Source organism: Rhinoderma darwinii, chromosome 1 (assembly GCF_050947455.1).
Source record: "Rhinoderma darwinii isolate aRhiDar2 chromosome 1, aRhiDar2.hap1, whole genome shotgun sequence".
Taxonomy (NCBI): Eukaryota; Metazoa; Chordata; class Amphibia; order Anura; family Rhinodermatidae; genus Rhinoderma; species Rhinoderma darwinii.
Window position 1 is genome coordinate 90,078,910 of NC_134687.1, and position 22,562 is coordinate 90,101,471.

The following is a 22,562-nucleotide window of genomic DNA, read 5'->3' on the forward strand; positions in this document are numbered from 1 at the left end:
ATAATAAGTGTCTGCAGGCAACAGTGAAGCACGTTGGAGATTCCTTGGAAGTTTTGGGCTCAATTTCAGCAAATGGAGTTGGGGATTTGGTCATGATTAATGATGCCCTCAATGCTGAATACAGGCAGAAACTTATCCATCATGCAATACAATCAGGGAGGTGTCTGATTGGCTCCAAATTTATTCTGCAGCAGGACAATGACCCCAAACATACAGCCAATGTCATTAAGCACTATCTTCAGCGTAAAGAAGAACATAGAGCCCTGGAAGTGAGGATACAACCCCCACAGAGCCCTGGTCTCAACATCATCGACTCTGTCTGGGATTACATGAAGAGACAGAAGGATTTGAGGAAGCCTACATTCACAGAAGATCTAGATCTTAGTTCTCCCTCCCTGCCGAGTTCCTTCAAAAAGTGTGTGCAAGTGTACCTAGAAGAATTGATGTTGTTTTGAAGACAAAGGGTGGTCACACCAAATATTGATTTGATTCCGATATCTATTCTGTTCATTCACTTGCATTTTGTTAATTGATAAAATATATGAACACTTCTATTTTTGAAAGCATTCTTACTTTGCAGCATTTTTCTACAACTACCTAAAACTTTTGCACAATACTGTATTTTGAAACAAAAAGTCACCTTAGGTCTATATCATACAATTATTGTTAAAAAAAAAAAAAGGTAATCTCTTCCTTAACTTTTCTTTCCTCATTTACTAACATCATTGCATTTCAGTATATTTAAATGCTTAACACTGTAGGGTGAGCCCCAGTGTGTTTATAACATCATCATCTATAATTTATCACTTCTGGTTGATGTAGATGAAGCTTAATCATTGTATATGAAAACTTCTAGATCTAGGTTTTTCTTTTCGTTAAGGGGAACAATATTGTTTACATCCAGAGGCTGAAAACAGGCCTAACCTACAGTGCTGTAAAAAACTATTTCCCCCTCACCCGATTTCTTCTATTTTTAAACATTTGTCAAATTAAATTTGTCCAACTAATTTTAAGATAAAGACAACCCGAGAAAACACAAAATACAGCCATTAAATGATCATTTGATTTACTGAGGATAAAGATTTATTCAGTCTACAGATGTAGCCGTCTTTATCTTGACTCTTAACACATTAGGCTCTGTTCACATCTGCGTTGGGGTCCCGTTCTGATGTTCCGTCTGAGCTCTTCGTCACAACGGGACCCTGAACAGGCACAAACTGACACAGACGCAAACCAGAGGTTTCTGTTTCCAACACCATTGATTTCAATGGTGACGGATCCGGTGCCCATGGTTTCCGTTTGTCTCTGTTGTGCACGCTGCAGCAAGTTTTCAGAGTCAAGATAAAAATAGCTACATCCGTATATCACCCATGTTAAATAGTAATTGCCCCCCTAAACCTAATAACTGGTTGTACCACCCTTGGACCTCACTTCTTTGCAGAACTGTTTTATTTCAGCCACATTCGAGATTTTTTGAGCATAAACTGCCTGTTTAAGGTCTTGCAACAGCATCTCAATAGGATTCAAGTCAGAAATTTGACACGGCACTCCGAAACTTTTATTTAGTATCTTCTGAGCAACTCAGAGATGGACTTGCTTGTGTGCTTCGGATCATATTCCTCCTGTATAACCCAACTGTGTCGCAAACTGACAGGCGGACATTCTCCGACAGGATTTTCGGATGGGGGGGCAGAGCTCATGATTCCATCAATTATGACAAGTCGTCCAGGTCCTGCAAAAGTAAAAGCAGCCTCAGACCATCACACTATTACCACCATGCTTGACTGTTGGTATGATTTTCTTACGGTGGAATGCAGTGTTACTTTTACGCCAGATGTAATGAGATGCATGTGTTCCAAAAAGTTCCACCTTTAAATCATTAGTGCACAGAATATTATCCCAAAAGTCTTGAGCGTCCTCTAGATGTGTTTTGGCAAATGCGAGACGAGCCATTGTGTTCTTTTTGGTCAGCGGTGGTTTGTTCCTTGCATCTCTCCAATTGATGACATTTTTACTATTTCATAATTGTATACATTGACCTTAACCCCTTCCCTCTTTGGCCACTTTTGACCTTCCTGACAGAGCCTCATTTTTCAAATCTGACATGTTTCAATTTATGTGGTAATAACTCCGGAATGCTTTTACCTATCCAAGCGATTCTGAGATTGTTTTCTCGTGACACATTGGACTTTATGTTACTGGCAAAATTTGCCCGATACATTCAGTATTTATTGTGAAAAACACCAAAATTTAGCGAAAAATTGCAAAAATTAAAATTTTTCTCAATTTAAATTCATCTGCTTGTAAGACAGGCAGTTATACCACACAAAAATGTTGCTAACTAACATCCCCCATATGTCTACTTTAGATTGGCATCGTTTTTTGATCATCATTTTATTTTTCTAGGACGTTACAAGGCTTAGAACTTTAGCAGCAATTTCTCACATTTTCAAGAAAATTTCAAAATGCTATTTTTACAGGGGCCAGTTCAGTTGTGAAGTGGCTTTGAGGTCCTTAGATATTAGAAACCGCCAATAAGTCACCCCATTTTAAAAACTGCACCCCTCAAAGTATTCAAAACAGCATTTAGAAAGTTTCTTAACCCTTTAGACATTGCGCAGGAATTAAGGCAAAGTAGAGGTGAAATTTACAAAGTTCATTATTTTTTTCCAGAAATTCATTTTGAATCCATTTTTTTTGTACCACAGAAGGTTTTACCCAAGAAATGCAACTCAATATTTATTGCCCAGGTTCTGCAGTTTTAGGAAATATCCCACATGTGGCCGTAGCGTGCTACTGGACTGAAGCACCGGCCTCAGAAGCAAAGGAGCACCTAGTGGATTTTGGGCCTCCTTTTTATTAGAATATATTTTAGGCACCATGTCAGCTTTGAACAGGTCTAGTGGAACTAAAACAGTGGAAACCCCCCAAAAGTGACCCCATTTGGGAAACTACACCCCTCGAAGAATTTATCTAGGGGTGTAGCAAGCATTTTGACCGGCCAGTTTTTTTGCAAAAATTTTTGGAACTAGGCCATGAAAATGAAAATCTACATTTTTTCAAATAAAATGTAGGTTTAGCTAATTTTTTTTCATTTCCAAAAGAACTAAAGTAGAAAAAGCACCACAGCGTTTGTAGAGCAATTTCTCCCGAGTAAAACAGTACCCCACATGTGGTAATAAACGGTTGTTTGGACACACGGCAGGGCTTAGAATGGAAAGTGCGCCATTTGGCTCTTGGAGCTCAAATTTAGCAGAAATGGTTTGCGGAGGCCATGTCACATTTGCAAAGCCCCTGAGGTGACAAAACAGTGGAAACCCCCAACAAGTGACCCCATTTTGGAAACTATACCCCTCGAGGAATTTATCTAGGGGTGTAGCAAGCATTTTGACCGGCCAGTTTTTTTGCAAAAATTTTTGGAACTAGGTCATGAAAATGATAATCTACATTTTTTCAAATAAAATGTAGGTTTAGCTAATTTTTTTTCATTTCCAAGAGAACTAAAGTAGAAAAAGCACCACAACATTTGTAGAGCAATTTCTCCCGAGTAAAACAATACCCCACATGTGGTAATAAACAGTTGTTTGGACACACGGCAGGGCTTAGAAGGGAAAGAGCGCCATTTGGCTCTTGGAGCTCAAATTTAGCAGGAATGGTTTGCGGAGGCCATGTCGCATTTGCAAAGCCCCAGAGGTGACAAAACAGTGGAAACCCCCAACAAGTGACCCCATTTTGGAAACTATACCCTTTGAGGAAATTATCTAGGGTATAGTGAGCATTTTGACCCCACAGGTTTTTTGCAGAAATTTTTGCAAGTAGGCTGTGAAAATGAAAATCTACATTTTTTCAAATAAAATGTAGGTTTAGCTAATTTTTTTTCATTTCCACAAGGACTAAAGGAGAAAAAGCACCATAAAATTTGTAAAGAAATTTCTCCCGAGTAAAACAATACCCCACATGTGGTAATAAACGGCTGTTTGGACACACGACGAGGCTGAGAAGGGAAAGTGCGCCATTTGGCTTTTGGAACTCAAATTTAGCAGGAATGGTTTGCGGAGGCCATGTCGCATTTGCAAAGCTCCTGAGGGGACAAAACAGTGGAAACCCCCAACAAGTGACCCCATTTTGGAAACTACACCCCATGAGGGAATTATCTAGGGGTAGAGTGAGCAGTTTTACCCCACAGGTTTTTTACAGAACTTATTGTAACTAGGCCGTAAAAATGAAAATCTACATTTTTTCAAAGAAAATGTAGGTTTAGGTATTTTTTTTTCATTTCCACAAGGACTGAAGGAGAAAAAGCACCACAACATTTGTAAAGCAACTTCTCCCGAGTAAAATAATACCGCACATGTGGTCACAAACATCTGTTTGGACACACGGTAGGGCTCAGAATGGAAGGAGCACCATTTGGATTTTGGAATGGTTTCTGGGTGTCATGTCCTATTTGCTGAGCCCCTGTAGTACTAGTACAGTGGAAACACCCCAAAAGTGACACCATTTGGGAAACTGCACCCCCTGAGGAATCATCTAGGGGTATAGTGAAAATTTTGATCCCAAAGGTTTTTTGCTGAATTAATTAGAATTAAGCCATGAAAATGAAAAATATTTTTTTTTTCCAACAAGATGTAGTTTTAGATACACATTTTTCATTTTTACAAGGAATAGAGAAGAAAAAGCACCCCAACATTTGTAAAGTAATTTCTCCCGAGTACGGTAACACCCCATATGTGGTTATAATCGACTGTTTACATATATGGGAGCATTCAGAAGAAAAGGAGCGGTATTTATCTTTTGGAGCGTAGATTTTGCTGGAATGGGTTGCGGATGCCATGTTGCATTTGCAAAATCCCTGATGTACAAAAACAAAAGTGACCCCGTTTTAGAAACTACACCCCTAAAGGCATTTATCAAGGGATGTAGTGACAATTTAGACTCCACAGGTGTTTTTCAGAAATGAATACGCAGTGGATGGTGCAAAGTGAAAATTGCAATTTCTCCACTGATCTGCCCATTCACCGCACAAGATGTTGTGCCCCTAGAGAATCTTACCCCATAAATTGTTAAGCGGGTTCTCCCGGGCATGGTAATGCCTTACTTGTGGCCATAAATTGCTGTTTGGGCACACTGTAGGGCTAAGAAGGGAAAGACCGCCATTTTGAGCATGGATTTTGCTTGGTAATAGTTCTGTTTGGGGTTTTGCTGGTATTTCAGCTTATAATGTGGTGGCATATGTAATCTGTGCGGAGTATATCAGGGCATAATAGGAGGGTATAATCATGGGGTAAATAATACAATTATCCATAGATGTGTGTTACGCTGTGAAGCGATCCGTTATGCGCAGGCCGGCGTCACACTGATAAACGGTTTTCTTTCTTATCCCTCCTTTGTAACGCTCTGCACATTTTGGGGACTTTTTCTCCTTCGTAGTTTGGGAAATATTGCTGGGAAAGTTTTGCGCTGGTATAATACGGGCGCCCTCGCTTCCAGCGGATGTGCTATGTCCATTCCCTTTCCTAGTTCCTAAATACTAGGGCCCTAAAACTGCAGGAATGTTCCCCTCCGGCCTGCGCATTGAGATGTTTTTTCATCACCGCATTACTAGTGCCGTAACTTTTTTATTTTTCAGTTGATTGAGCGGTGTGCGGGCTTGTTTTTTGCGAGACGGGCTGTAGATTTTATTGGTACCATTTTAGAACACATACGACTTTTTGATCACTTTTTATTTCATTTTTTGGTAAAGGAAATTACCAAAAACAAGCAATTCTGGAATAGTTTTTTATTGTTTTTTTTTCTCTGCATCCACAGTGCGCCCTAGATTACATGTTAGCTTTATTCTGCGGGTCGATACGATTACGGCGATACCAAATTTATATAGTTTTTTTTATGTATTGCGGCTTTTGCACAATAAAATCACTTTTTTTATAAAATCATTTGTTTTCTCTGTCGACATATTCTAAGACCCATAACTTTATTATTTTTGCGTGCACAAAGCGGTGTCAGGGATTATTTTTTGCGGCACGGATTGGCGTTTTTTATTAGTACTATTTTGGAGTAAATGTGACTTTTTGATCACTTTTTATAGCATTTTTTGGAAGGAGATGTGACCTAAAAACAAAGATTCTGGCGCTGTTTTTCATGTTTTTTTTTTACCGCGTTCACCGTGCGGGATAAATTACATAATAGTTTTGTAGTTTGGGTCGTTACGGACGCGGCGATACCAATTATGTATAGTTTTTTTTATTTTTACGGTTTTTCCCATAATAAAATACTTACTATGGGAAAAAAGTCAGTTTAGCTTTATTTTTATTTGAAATGTGTGTGTTTTTTATTGTTTTACCACATTTTTATTTACTTTTTTTTACTTTTTTTACTTGTCCCACTAGGGGACATGAGGGCCTGATGCCCCGATCGCTACTCTAATACACTGCACTACATACGTAGTGCAGTGTATTAGCGCTGTCAGTTATTCACTGACAGCAAGCCTATGAGGACTCGCCGCAGGCGGGTCCTCATCGGCTCCCGTACAAGGCAGACTCGGACGCCATTTTCTGGCGTCCGATTGCCACAGCAACCCAGCGATTGCATCACTGGGTTGCCGATCGGGTGAAAACCTATCAGATGCTGCGCTCTATTGAGCGCAGCATCTGAGGGGTTAATCTGCCGGATCGGAGAGTAGCTCCGGTCCTGGCAGTTACAGGAGGGTGCCAGCTGTATAATACAGCTGTCCCCCCGCAGTGATAGTGCCGGCTCTGCTTCTGAGCCCGCACCATCACTGCGCCGTATATATACGGCGCTTTGCGGGAACCACCTCCCGACAGCGCCGTATATATACGCCGTATGTCGGGAAGGGGTTAAATGAGGCAGGTGAGGTCTGCAGTTCTTTAAATGTTATTCTGGGTTATGTTTTGGGACCTCCTGGATGAGCCTTGGTGAAATTTTGGTAAACAGGCCACTCCTGGGGAGGTTTACCACTGTTCCAGGTTTGCTCCATTTGTGGATAATGGCTCTCACTGTGATTTGCTGGAGTTCCAAATCCCTATCAATGACTTTGTAACCCTTTCCAGACCGGTAGACTTCAATGACTTTGTTTGGCATATGTATTTGAATCTCTTAAGGGCATGGTATCATGTGCTTCTTTTTGAGACTTTCTAGCTGGCTTCACATCACCAGACAGCCTGTATTTAGGTAATGTTTAGCTTCAACAGGTCTGGCAGTAATTATGCCTCGGTGTGGCTTGTGAAATTTAACCCAATTGAATTTGGTTAATTGGTTGATTTAGCAGTTAAGGGGGAAATTACTTTTTCACATAGGGCCTGGTAGGGCTAAACAGCCTTCTTCCCCAATAAATGAAGCAATCATTGTAAAACAGCATTTTGTGTTTTCTTTGGTTATATTTGTCTAATATTAAAAGTAACTACCTACAAAAAAACACACATGTACTTTGCTACCAAAATATAACAATTCTTTATTAATGATCAGTTCATATAAAAAAAACATGTAATACAAGATACACATTACCCAAGAAAAATAGATCCCCTCATTGACCCAGTTCTCAGAACCCCATACTGCCATAATGTGCAAATAGTGCAATAGGAGGCTGATAAGCCATGGTTATATAAGTGAATAGCGGATAGTACCTTCCACATATATATATATATATATATATATATATATATATATATATATATATATATAAACATTAGTAGTCAGGAAAACCAAGTAAGGTAAATGAGGTATACAGACCAGAACCTAATTTTCCTTACTTGGTTTCCTGCTCATTAATGTTAATATATTTATGTGGAAGGTACTATTCACTATTGTCACGGCTCTGGGGAATGTGGACCCACTGGGACACTCCGCTGTAACGGAGTATAAGCTGGCCAAACAAACATCAGTAACAGTCACTGTGACGAGAGTACCTGGTTAGCTGGTTTGCGCTGGTTTATCGGAAGCTGGCTTGTGCCGGACTATCGGAAGTTGGCTTGTGCTGGATAATCGGAAGTTGGCTTGTGCTGGATAATCTGAAGTTGGCTTGTGCTGGATAATCGGAAGTTGGCTCGTGCTGGATAATCGGAAGCTGGCTCGTGCTGGATAATCGGAAGCTGGCTCGTGCTGGATAATCGGAATCTGGCTCGTGCTGGATAATTGGAAGCTGGCTTATGCTGGATAATCGGAAGCTGGCTTGTGCTGGATAATCGGAAGCTGGCTTGTGCTGGATAATCGGAACTTGGCTTGTGCTAGATAATCGGAAACTGGCTTGTGCTGGATAGTCGGAAGCTGGCTTGTGCTGGATAGTCAGAAGCTGGCTTATGCTGGATAATCGGACTTGTCTCGAATACAGGACCCAGATACCGAGGTCGTCGCAGACACTAGACTTGACACGGACACCGCACATGGATACTAAATCGTCATAGACACTGGACTTGACACGGACACCGGACACAGATACTGAAGTCATTACGGACACTAGATTTGACACGGTCACCGGAGACTGATACTGAAGTTGTCATGGACACTCGACTTGACACGGACACCAAACACGGATACTGAAGTTGTCACAGACACTGGACTTCACACGGACACCGGACACGGATACTGAAGTGGTCACGGACACTGGATACAGAAACAGATTATAGAATCTTTGAAGACTAACACAGGGTTAGACACAACATTGCTCAAGCACTGAGTAAGTGGGCAGAGTTCCTATTAAAGTCCAGGGTGTGCTGGGATTAGTTTGGAGCAATATTCCTGGTGCGCACGCTGGCCCTTTAAGACCTGGGACAAGCGGTGGATCAAATTAATATTTTAGTGATCCTTACTCCCCACTCAAATGCCACTATACACCGTATACACGAACAATGCAGTCATATATAGTGTACACATGAACATTGTCATCAATACTGTACACATAAATGTCCCTAAATACTGTACACATGAATAATGCGACATGTACTGTGTTTACAAACATTGACATCATATATGTTGTACACATTAATAATGCTGCTATATATACTATACACCTGAATAATGCCACCATATACACTGTAAACATAAATTATGCCACTATATACTGTACACATGAATAATGCTGCCATATATACTGTACACATAAGTAATGCTGGTATATACTGTATACTATATACATGAATAATGGTGCCATACATATTGTACACATGACTAACGCCACCATATACTGTATAGATGATTAAGGCTGCTATATGTACTACACAAACAAATAATGCTGCCATATACACCGTTCACATGAATAATGCTACTATATATAATACATACATGAATAATGCCACTATATACTGTGCACATGAATAATGCCTCCATTAATACCGTACACATGAATAATGTGACATATACTGTGTACACAAACAATGCCATGATATATATGTTACACATTAATATTGCTGCTATATATATACTATACACATGACTAATGCCGCCATATATACTGTAAACATAAATAACACCACTATATACTTATATACTGTACACATGAAAAATGTTGCCATATAGTGTACACATGAATAACGCCACTATGTACTGTAGAAAATTATTAAAAATGTTGCTATATATACTATACACATGAACAATGCCACCATATATACTGTACACATGAATATATACTATATACTGTATACATGAATAACGCCACTATATACTGTACACATGAATCCTGCTGCTATATATACTATACACATGAACAATGCCACCATATATACTATACACATGAATAACACCACTATATACTGTATACATGAATAACGCCACTATATACTGTACACATGAATCCTGCTGCTATATATACTATACACATGAACAATGCCACCATATATACTGTACACATGAATAACACCACTATATACTGTATACATGAATAACGCCACTATATACTGTACACATGAATCCTGCTGCTATATATACTATACACATGAACAATGCCACCATATATACTGTACACATGAATAACACCACTATATACTGTATACATGAATAACGCCACTATATACTGTACACATGAATCCTGCTGCTATATATACTATACACATGAACAATGCCACCATATATACTATACACATGAATAACACCACTATATACTGTATACATGAATAACGCCACTATATACTGTACACATGAATCCTGCTGCTATATATACTATACACATGAACAATGCCACCATATATACTGTACACATGAATAAAACCACTATATACTGTATACATGAATAACGCCACTATATACTGTACACATGAATCCTGCTGCTATATATACTATACACATGAACAATGCCACCATATATACTATACACATGAATAACACCACTATATACTGTATACATGAATAACGCCACTATATACTGTACACTTGAATCCTGCTTCTATATATACTTAACACATTTTGAGACAGTGACTGAGACAGTCATTGAGCGAAGGTACATTTATCCTGTTTCATGTGTCTTAGGGTATGTTCACACGCAGTGTTTTCATGCGTATTTCGGGGCGTAAACGCCTCAAAATATGCCTTGAAAAACACTAGCGAAACGCCGACAAACAGCTTCCCATTGAAATCAATGGGCAAACCGGTGTCTAGTTCAGACGAGGCGTTTTTTTCCCTTGAAAACAAGGGTAATTTTCAGCCATTTTTAATTTTGCGTGTGAACATACCCTTAGCTCCCATGCACACGACCGTAAAAATCGTCCGTAATTGTGGACCGCAATTTCGGTCCGCAATTATGGACGCATTTACTTCTATTTCGATGTATATTTATGGTAAGATGTCCGTCCGTAGAAATGTACCGCAAAACATAGGACATTTCCGTTCTTTTGCTTTTTACGGGACATACTCTCATACCTTGTACATGGTGCACCGGCTGAAAATGCAGGCGGCTGTCCGCGGCCACCGACGGCCGGTCGTGCCCGCAGTAGCGACCTCTGATTACATGCACTGCTGTATGCATGGGGCCTTAGTCTCCAGGGAATGTGTCGTTTAAAATGGAAAGCTCAGACTTCTCAAATCTGGCTGGTTCGAAAAGGACCTGGAGTCGGACGGGGGAAGAATAAGGTGAATTCCCAAATCTCTATGTCATTAGGGCTCGACTGCTGGTCAATTGGCTACACCTATATTCTGGGCATAAGAAGGTGCAGACACAGTGATGACTTGCTCATGTATGGGTCTGACTTCTGAGTCTGAGACATAGCCTGCTGTCTGTGAGTAAAAGTCTGTGTTACCGAGTCTCCAGTGCCTGGTATAGTAAGGGACTGTACTTGTGTAGTTAGTGCTCAGCCGAGCGGGTTTCTTTTGTTTTTGCCTGAAATCTAAAAGGCTTATTTTCTCATTTTGGACTATAATTGCTGTGTCACTGTCTCTGACTGATGTGAACTCGCTTGCCTCGATCTTCTGACAATAAACACCTCACAACATATATATTGGCGCCATATATACCGTTCACATGAATAATGCTGCTATATATATAATACAATAATATATATTGATCCCAAAGGGATAATGCCACTATATACTGTGCACATGAATAATGCCGCCATGAATACTTTACACATGAATAACCTGGAACACGTAGCGCATGTGCCCCTCACAACTATAACACATACTACATACGCGCCACTCAAACCGATGGCATTGACTTACAATGATCGTTTTTGGATTCTAACGTGGTGTCCATTGTTACTCAGCATGTAGCCCTATTTTTCCCATCAAAATCTGACAAACACTGTGACAGAGACTCTTACGCAGATTCGAACAGATTTTAATTTCCCTGCAACTACTAGAGAGTTGTTGGTTTACGGCAGGCTGTAAAAGAGAGAGTGGCGCTGCTGATCAGTTATTGTATACCAGGTCCCGTGGCTGCTTATTGGCTCTGAAAACAGCAGCCGCTCAGCAGTGCCATTCTCTTTTCTTATCTAAAGAGGTCTGTGAAATCTGCCCCACCAATGCTGGACTGGTGGGCAGGTTCTTTCCAGCTGGTGAGAGGAAGCACTTCCTCTGCTGCTTGATTATACAGTACAGATGCGACCAACCTCATGCCTCTTGTACCCATTGCCACATCTCAGCGTGTCTGATCAGCGCCGCATATAGCTAAGATTGATCAGACACCTGAAGTGAATAGGCTTCATTTTATAGCTATAATTAATAAGGACTGTGTAGGTGGCAGCCAACCAGCCCAATCTGGCCATGCCCTTATCTGTGAGGAGTTTTATGTCTGTACAGGTTTTCAGTCTGTGCCCATTCACTTCCAGCAATCAAAGATCTTGAGATCAAATGTTAAGAAATTGAAAAGCAAATTATATTGGAAAATTGCATAACTTTTCCTTGTATAATGATTAAACTATATTTATTTACTTATAACTGGAACCCCCCAATTCAAGATCCTAGTCAGTGGACAAGACTCAATTTCTTCTTTTAAGCATATGCAAAGCGGACATTGTTTATGATAAAAATATGTACCTGTCATCATAAACTACTATACTATGGACAGACCTCCTCAGTCTTCTAAATCGAAGCAATGAATGTTGAATTTTATTACAATTATATAAAGTTGTAAAGTTTTGTTCACCATAAACATAGAGATATTTAAATAGTAAAAAGTTCCCAAGTAGATACGGGGGGATTTAAACTACCATCTTTTCTAATGTACAGCTGAAAGGAGAATGGAAGACTCTACGTAGAGCTTTCAAGAAGCTGGATATGGACAGCAGCGGCTACTTATCTCTACCTGAGTTTAGATCTGTTTTGAAGCTCTGCAACTTTGTGCTTGACGAAGATGAGATTTATCACATCATGTCCAAATATGACCAGAATATGGATGGCCGCATCAACTACAAATCTTTTCTAGATCACACAAGTAAAAAAGAGAGCACTTCTAGCCCAACAACACCACTGGCAAACATAGTCTAAGTTTCCTCCAAACAAGCGCTTAGATTGCTCATTCCCATTCCTATAAGGATGGCTCTCCAGCTGTTGAGGAGCAGAGGTTGACTGAACATGGTGGGATTTGTAATCCACAGCACTGGAGAACCATCCTATTGCTTTACCGGCTCATGTAGTATGTGCTGCAGGTGAAACTCAAGTCTTTGAAATTTCTGTGTTTGAAATGTTTTGAAACATAGTTTAGGAATTAACATTCTTTCTCATCATTAAATGAGTTCTTTAAACCATAGAAAATGGGTGACTTATACGCTCTTTTGTAGGATCTTCCCCCTCAATTCTTATACAGTCCATGTTTTTCCTATTTTTTTCTTAAAAGGGTTTTCAGAGTGACAAATATTAATGTTCGTCACAGCGCCATACATATGCGTGTGGCTATACCTGGCACATTCACTTGAATGGGACTGAGCTGCAGTACCAGGCACTGTTGCCATATGGCCGAGCTGCTGTGCCTGTAGAAACAATAAATGGGCCAGCGGTCGCTTAAAGAGGCTCTGTCACCAGATTTTGCAACCCCTATCTGCTATTGCAGCAGATCGGCGCTGCAATGTAGATTACAGTAACGTTTTTATTTTTAAAAAACGAGCATTTTTGGCCAAGTTATGACCATTTTTGTAGTTATGCAAATGAGGCTTGCAAAAGTCCAAGTGGGTGTGTTTAAAAGTAAAAGTCCAAGTGGGCGTGTATTATGTGCGTACATCGGGGCGTTTTTAATACTTTTACTAGCTGGGCGTTCTGATGAGAAGTATCATCCACTTCTCTTCAGAACGCCCAGCTTCTGGCAGATCACGCTGTGACGTCACTCACAGGTCCTGCATCGTGTCAGACGAGCGAGGACACATCGGCACCAGAGGCTACAGTTGATTCTGCAGCAGCATCAGCGTTTGCAGGTAAGTAGCTACATCGACTTACCTGCTAACGCCGATGCTGCTGCAGAATCAACTGTAGCCTCTGGTGCCAATGTGTCCTCGCTCGTCTGACACGATGCAGGACCTGTGAGTGACGTCACAGCGTGATCTGCCAGAAGCTGGGCGTTCTTAAGAGAAGTGGATGATACTTCTCATCAGAACGCCCAGCTAGTAAAAGTATTAAAAACGCCCCGATGTACGCACATAATACACGCCCACTTGGACTTTTACTTTTAAACACACCCACTTGGACTTTTGCAAGCCTCATTTGCATAACTACAAAAATGGTCATAACTTGGCCAAAAATGCTCGTTTTTTAAAAATAAAAACGTTACTGTAATCTACATTGCAGCGCCTATCTGCTGCAATAGCAGATAGGGGTTGCAAAATCTGGTGACAGAGCCTCTTTAAGACATTGATGGCCCATCATAAGAATATCTTATCAATATTTGACTCCCGGGAAACCCCTTTAACCATTGTCAACTCATTGTTGGAGCTATATTTGTCCTCTGCTTAATTCATTTCTATCATGTCTGGAGTTAATTTTCAATTTGGATTAGTGATGTGATTTTGTTGAATTCTAAAGTAAAACAAAAATGTATGTCCCTGTTAATCTTTTTGAATCTGTCTTTTTTAAGATTAAAGATGCTCTGAAACAGCTAATACACTGCAGCACTGTTTTATAGGACTTACAAATAAACTTTTAACAAAATGTCTGTCTTTGAGTTTTTATTATTTTATTAATCAGTTTCCATGTAAAGATTAAACCTATCATAAATGGGGGGTGAGGTCAGAAAAAGGGTCTTCAGGATGTAGGAAATCTAATCATATATAGAGTGTTGTGGAAAAGGTTATTCAGGAGGTTTTTTAGAACATTTGCACAATTCTCTACATGTTTATTTGTCTCCCACAATTGAAATTGTCAAATCCAATGTAGCAAAGGAGATCTACAGATGTATATTAGCTGATTTTGTTAATGTAGAAGAGCCAAATTTATCTTTTATTATGACATCATCTTATAAGAATGTGTTGTCTATGTTTTTCCATAGAACTACAGTTAAAGCCTACTGCGTAATACAAAAATAAGATAACTCTCACGTTCAGCTCTGTACATCTGTATAATCTTTCAACTTGTTGCTTTTAATGTTATGGACACATAGATTCTGTTTAGTTTGGGTTGATTAAATAACTCTAAAGGGTCCCTTTTGGTGCAATAATTTAGTAACTTTATTTTTTGTGAGATAAATGTACCGTACTTGATCTATGCATGGTTTGGGATGATCTACACCAGGGGTCTCAAGCATGTGGCCCGCGGGCCGCATGCGGCCCCTGAGGCTGTCATCTGAGGCCAGCGGGACACAGAGCCGCTAGTATAAGCTCTGCTCCAGGACTCTGCGGAATTCCCTGACATCTATGTCCATATATGGACAGTGATGTCAGGGGCTTCCCCAAAGCCGGAGTCCCGGGAAGAGCGCTAGTATAGGCTCTGCTCCGGGACTCTGTGAAATCCCCCAATGATGTCAGGAGCACAGCTCGAGTCCCAGTAGGAGCGCTACTAGCGCTCTGCCCGGGACTCCAGCTCTGGGGTTGCCCCTGACATCTCTGTCCATAAATGAACAGTGATGTCAGGAGCAGAGCTGGAATCCCAGGCAGAGTGCTAGTAGCAGCTCTGCTCCGAGACTCAAGCTCTGGGCAAGCCCCTGGCTGGGGTTTCCACTCCTAGAGGGAGACCCATTGGAGCTATCTACTGGGGGTGTGTGGCACTATCTACAAGGGGAATGTGTGGCATTATCTACAGAGGGCACTGTAGCATCTGCAGAGGGCACTGTGGCAGCATCTACAGAGGGCACTGTGGCAGTATCTACAGAGGGCACTGTGGAATTATCTACAGAGGCCACTGTGGCAGTATCTACAGAGGGCACTGTGGCATTATCTATAGAGGGCTCTGTGACACTATCTTAAATGGGGCTGCCCAATCTTGATATTTGTGTGTCTGCCAAACGCTGCCAACTGAGCCGCCGGACTGCATTTTGGGACACTTAAACTGGAAAACTGGATTGTTGAAATCTTGCAAATTTCCGTTAAGTTTAAACCTAGCACTATTATTATAGTAATGTAGTATTATTATAGTAATGTATTATTACAGTAATGTAGTATTCTTATAGTAATGTTATATTATTATTATTATTATTATTATTATAGTAATGTAGTATTATAGTAATGTAGTATTATTATAGTAATGTATTATTAGTATTGTAGTATTATTGTTATAGTAATGTAGTATTATTATAGTAATGTATAGAGATGAGCGAACTTATGAAAAGTTCGGTTCGGCTAGTTCGCCGAATTTCAAGAAAAAGTTCGATTCGGACCGAACTAGTTCTGACCGAACCTGTAATTTCCGTGCGCCGAGCATGGTACTGTCCAGGGTGCTGAAAGGGTTAATGGGCAGCACTAACTCTTTCAGCAACCTTGACAGTACATGCTCGGCGCACGGAAAATACAATTTTAATGTAATAAAAAAACAAAAAAAAAACGTTCATACTTACATTCATCCTGTCCGGCCTCCAGCGATGACGTTTCATCCATGTTGCCGCTGCAGCCAATCACAGGCTGTAGTGGCGGTCACGCACGTCAGGATGACGTCAGAAGGCCGGCCTCCAGGGATGACGCTTCATCCCACGTGACCGCCTCTGCAGCCAATCACAGGCTGCAGCGGCCTCTGCAGCCAATCACAGGCTGCACCGGCCTCTGCAGCCAATCACACGCTCCTCTCCTGAAATACTCTGTGCTGCGCTGCCTTAAACTCTGTGGACAGGTCAGGATCCTGTTTCTTTTAAATGCTGCTGGGGAACCCGCTCGATCCACTATATAAGGCTGCGCTACAGTGCAGCATTTAAAAGAAACAGGATCCTGACCTGTCCACAGAGTTTAAGGCAGCACAGAGTATTTCAGGAGGGGAGCGTGCAGATTAAGTGCTGCTGTGAACTCTGCTCTTACCATTATGTAGCTCTCAGTCTGTTACCTCTCCTCCACTCCTGTCAATAACACCTTCACATGATTGGCAAGTCACCACGTAATGGTAAGAGCAGAGTTCACAGCAGCACAGAGTATTTCAGGAGATGAGCGTGCGGATCTTGTGCGGGGTGGTGACTTGCCAATCATGTGAAGGTGTTATTGAGGACAGGAGTGGAGGAGAGGTAACAGACTGAGACCTACGTAATGGTAAGAGCAGAGTTCACAGCAGCACAGAATCTGCACGCTCCTCTCCTGAAATACTCTGTGCTGCTGTGAACTCTGCTCTTACCATTACGTAGCTCAGTCTGTTACCTCTCCTCCACTCCTGTCCTCAATAACACCTTCACATGATTGGCAAGTCACCACCCCGCACAAGATCCGCACGCTCATCTCCTGAAATACTCTGTGCTGCTGTGAACTCTGCTCTTACCATTACGTGGTGACTTGCCAATCATGTGAAGGTGTTATTGAGGACAGGAGTGGAGGAGAGGTAACAGACTGAGCTACGTAATGGTAAGAGCAGAGTTCACAGCAGCACTGAATCTGCACGCTCATCTCCTGAAATACTCTGTGCTGCCTTAAACTCTGTGGACAGGTCAGGATCCTGTTTCTTTTAAATGCTGCACTGTAGCGCAGCCTTATATAGTGGATCGAGCGGGTTCCCCAGCAGTATTTAAAAGAAACAGGATCCTGACCTGTCCACAGAGTTTAAGGCAGCACAGAGTATTTCAGGAGATGAGCACGGCCGGCCACGGGCAGCCGGTCGTTTTTCCGAGCCGTGCTCCCATTATAAAGTATAGGAGCACGAGGCCCCGTAATGACGGGTGACTACATGTTTGCACCCGTCATTACAGCAGCGTTGCTAGGCGACGTCAGTAAATAGTCACTGTCCAGGGTGCTGAAAGAGTTAACTGATCAGCAGTAAATGTTTCAGCACCCTGGACAGTGAATTCCGATCAGAATATACATCAACCTGTAAAAAAAAAAGACGTTCATACTTACCGAGAACTTTCTGCTTCATCCAGTCCGGTCTCCTGGCCGTTGCCTTGGTGACGCGTCCCTCTCGACATCCGGCCCGACATTCCTGGGTGACGTTACAGCCCATGTGACCGCTACAGCCAATCACAGGCTGCAGAGGCCTCTGCAGCCAATCACAGGCTGCAGAGGCCTCTGCAGCCAATCACAGGCTGCCGCGTCAGAAAAGAAGGTCGGACTGGAGGAAGAAGAGGGACTCGTCACCAAGACAACGACAGGGTACGTATGAAATGCTTTTTATTTTATTTTTAATCAGCAGCCTCTTTTCTCTATCAGTGATTGATAGAGACAAGTGGCTGCCGATTTGTATAATATTTTTGACCGGGTTCGGTCAAAACGGGTTCGGCCGAACCTGGTGAAGTTCGGATTCGCTGCGAACCGAACTTTTCCTGATGTTCGGACCGAAACCGGGTTCGGTTGTCCCGGTTCGCTCATCTCTAGTAATTTAGTATTATTATAGTATTATAATAATGTAGTATTGTTATAGTAATGTAGTAATGTTATAGTAATGTAGTATTATTATTGTAGTAATGTGGTATTGTTATAGTAATGCAGTATTGTTATTGTAGTAATGTAGAATTGTTATAGTAATGTAGTAGTATTATAGTAATGTAGTATTCTTATTATAGTAATGTAGTATTGTTATTGTAGTAATGTAATATTGTGTTTATAGTAATGTAGTATTATTATTATTATTATAGTAATGTAGTATTGTTATTGTAGTAATGTAGTATTGTTATTATAGTAATGTAGTATTATTATTATAGTAATGTAGTATTGTTATGGTAATGTTGTATTATTATAGTAGTTCAAATAAGTAATTGATTAGAAATAATTTTGTACTGTATCAAATTTGAAAGTAATGCGGCTCGTCAACTTCACATTTTTTCTATATGTGGCCCACTTACCCGGCCGAGTTGGAGACCCCTGGTCTACATTATTGTCATACGATAGCTTTTCACTTATCATTCTTGGCTTTAGTTAACTTGGCTTTATTCAACTCATCACTTCAAATTTATTAGGCCCCTTTCAAACGGCATTTTCCTTATATGTTTGAAGTATGCTCCGGGAAAGCTCCCGACAAATACGTCAAACATACCCAGAGGCTCCCGTTATTAGACATTAGTGTCCTTTTACCTCCATAGGGTGGTATATGTTGAGTGTACTGTTTTTTTGCTGGATAGAATAGCATAGTAAGCGACATAGCGTATCCTCCAGTAAAAAAAATTATACATCTTTGAACTCGGTAGACTATAGGTGACAGGTGCCACCATCATTTACAAACATCTGTTTAATGTATTCATCATGGGTTTTTCAATCGTTTTTTCTGACGTATCTAGACGAATGCCATTATAGCCTATGGGTAAATGAATTTCTAACAGTGGCTTCTGTCACCCATAGGCTATAATAGTATCCGTTTAATGGCCACAACATGAAAAGGATTGTGAGAGTTCATTACGTATGCGTTAAATAGATACCCATTATAGTCTATGGGTGACGAATGCCACTGTTAGGCATACATTTGAGCCTCTGTTTAATTTGTAAGTCGCAAGTTTTTCCTGGCGTATACATCAAACGGAGACCATTGTGAAAAAAAGCTTTAGGCCGGGTTGACACGTAGCGTAAACACTGCAGATTTTTTGCAATGGATTTCATTGCGGAAAATCCGCAGCGTATTACAGTACCATCAAAGTGGATGAGATTTTAACAAATCTCATCCATATGCTGTGTAAAAAACCTGCGGTGCATTTTTTTAATCTGCAGCATGTCAATTTATGCTGCAGAATCGCTGGTTTTCTGTTGCAGGTTTTCCCCATTGAATTCAATGGTGTGATAAAACCCGCTACAGAAAGCAGATGTTGCGATTTTTGCAGCGGAAAATCTGCGAATCTGCCCCAAAAATCGCAATTCAGAAAAATAAGAGTCTATACTTACCCATATCTCTCTACTCCTGTTTCCAGCCCGGCCTCCAGGGATGACGTTCATCCCATGTGACTGCTGCAGTCAATCACGGGCTGCAGCGGTCGCATGAGATAAAACGTCATCCCAGGAGAAGGGCTGCAGGACGTCAGAGGGACGTGTAGCCATCGTTACGGGTAAGTACAAACTTAATTTTTTTACGTACCGTTTTCCGCAGCGGACATTCTGGACGAATAACTGCACCACAATTTGGTGCAGATTTTTTCGCCTGGAATTCCCTGCGCCATCCAGGGCGGATACGCTGTGTACCTTTAACAAAATAACAAAGCATGTAAAATACATTTAGAGAGAAACTAGAAGGGTATCTTCTGGGATACTGCACTAGGTGTTTACCCTTTAACGTCTGTACGAAGATGTGAACTTGGCCACAAGTATAGCCAGGCCGCTACCCTCAGAGTAGTCTCCATTGGCAACGGCCAACGTGGGCAGACGAGGTAAAATCATGGCAGGCAAGATACGAGTTAGCATAGGTCAGGTGAGGCAGCAGACGTTCACTCACGTTTAGCAAGGCCAGAGGTCAGAGCCGGCGTCAGACGGTTGTCACGGTAAACAGATAAGGGGTCAGGGATGCATGCAGACGAGGTCAAGTTCAGACAGGGTCGATAACAGATAATCAAAATACAAGTGTCAGGAGAATACAACTAGTATAAAATTGCTCTGGCATGGAGCAATATAGTAGAAACCTTTTTATACATAGGAAAGCTGGGGCGATTTTGGCATCCAGTAGGAGCAGTGGCAGGAGAACCAGGAGGTGAGGTGAAGGCTTGTTTGAAGATGAGAACAGCTCAGGAGTCCTATTTTTTGCATTCACACCCTTTCAAGCAAGAGCAAAGATGGAAGTCACCAGAGATTAAAAATGAGGAATGAATTGCCGATAAAAATTAGCAAATCCTAAAAATCGCTGTATGTCTTTGAGTCTAGGGGACGAGGCCATTTGAGTACTGCGGATAATTTTGCTGGATCCATTTGAAGGCGTTGATCTGAAATTTTAAAACCTAGGAAAGGTAAGCTGGATCTTTCTAAAAGACACTTTTCCAGCTTGGCGTAAAGATGGTTTACTCTGAGATGCTGCAGAACGATTAGCACTAAAATGGTTAACGAGTGTTGCGGGGGGGGGGGGGGGGGGTGTTATTTCAATAAACCTATTTTTTCTATGTTTTTTTTTTAAACTTTAATACTAGCGCCTTAGTAATTGCCGCTGACTGATTGACAGCTTCCATTACTAAGGCGGGGCTTAGTGTTAGCGGGTGAAATGGCTAACACTAACCCCCATTATTACCCCGATACTCACTGCCACCAGGGTTATCGGGAAGAGTCAGGTACGGTCTAGTACCCGACCATCTGCAGTGATGGTCGGGTACTGGGGCGGCCGCAGGCTGGTATTATTAGGCTGGTATTACAAATCTAAATAAATCTAAAGGTCCCCGTTGCTATCTAATATGTAGGACATTGGTTTGATGACTGAGTACCAGTGTCTAAACAAACTCCTTATTTAGCTACTGAGCCCTATTGATGGTTTCTCAATTGCGGGCAACTTCCTGCTTTCTCTCTTATCGATGGGTTGATGATGACCCGGTCTGGGATGGCATACGCCTATCCTTGACTTGCTCCCTGTCATCCCATGGAATCTCGCATCTGTCTCTCTGTTTGCCCCCATTTTAACCATCTTGCCTGTCCATTATAAATCTTCCCACAATGTTAGACTGCTCACCTAGGTCTGGATAGATAATCAACTTTGAAAATATTTTTTACACTTTTTATTTATTTTTATATAACTTTTTTTCTTATTATATATCTTTTTAAATTTTTTCTTATTTTGACAGGCTTTATCTTTTGCTCTTTCTATCTTGTTTTGAGAAACACCTGTTCACAGTCAAATAGAGAGAACCTCATATATGAAAATTCTACCCAGAACTGTACTAGGGAATATATGAATTTGTAATATCTGCATAAATAGGAGATATCTTTTATTTATGATATAATGGTAATTAATGTCAGTAGAACTACTTTCCTTTTATATAAAATTTTCATAAATCTCTTTGAAAGTACTTTGTAAAGGGGATAACAGGAAATGTATAGGAATATACTGAATATAGTGTTAAATATTTTGAGAAACCTTTTTTCTCCCTCCCTTGAAAATTAATGGGAACATTTAATTGAATTTGGGAGCGAATCATATAAAAACTGCACATACCTTGAGTGCAATAACGGCTCTGAGGAAGTCCCAGATGGGATGAAACGCGTTAGCTAATCAAATTCTTCTTTGACACGTGTGTGTTTGACGTCACACACCGTGTACCTGTGCTGGATCTAACTGAGGCTGTAATGAGTTCAGTCTAACCTGCACCACACCTGAACGTGAGGAGGCACAAAGGGAGATAGACCCGGACAAAGCCGTAAAGGCTATGAGAAATACTATGGAGGACGGAGGCTTGCCCGGACCTTATGCTAACTGGATCCCGTCCTGAAAGACGTGTTGGAACCTATACTACACTCGTAACATAAAGGTAATGGTGAATGAACATCTATACAAGAGGTTGAATTCATCCTCTTTAATCCTATTTGGGGATTGTCTCATACGTCTCTCTCGCAAACATATGAAGTGAACTTGATGTTGCTAATCTCACAGAGAGATCGATCGGTTCCCTTTTTTGGCACATACCTTCA

At 41.0% G+C, this 22,562-nt stretch overlaps 1 protein-coding gene across 1 annotated transcript in view; it reads left to right on the forward strand.

The window, feature by feature from the left end:
- Positions 1–13,459, forward strand: part of LOC142736331 (EF-hand calcium-binding domain-containing protein 6-like) — a 159,577-nt gene extending 146,118 nt beyond the window's left edge. Inside the window, exon 19 of the mRNA XM_075849637.1 lies at positions 12,667–13,459. Within this exon, the coding sequence (XP_075705752.1) occupies positions 12,667–12,924 (258 nt within the window). The 3' untranslated portion in view covers positions 12,925–13,459. The remainder of the gene's footprint in view (positions 1–12,666) is intronic.
- Positions 13,460–22,562: the final 9,103 nt, after the last annotated feature.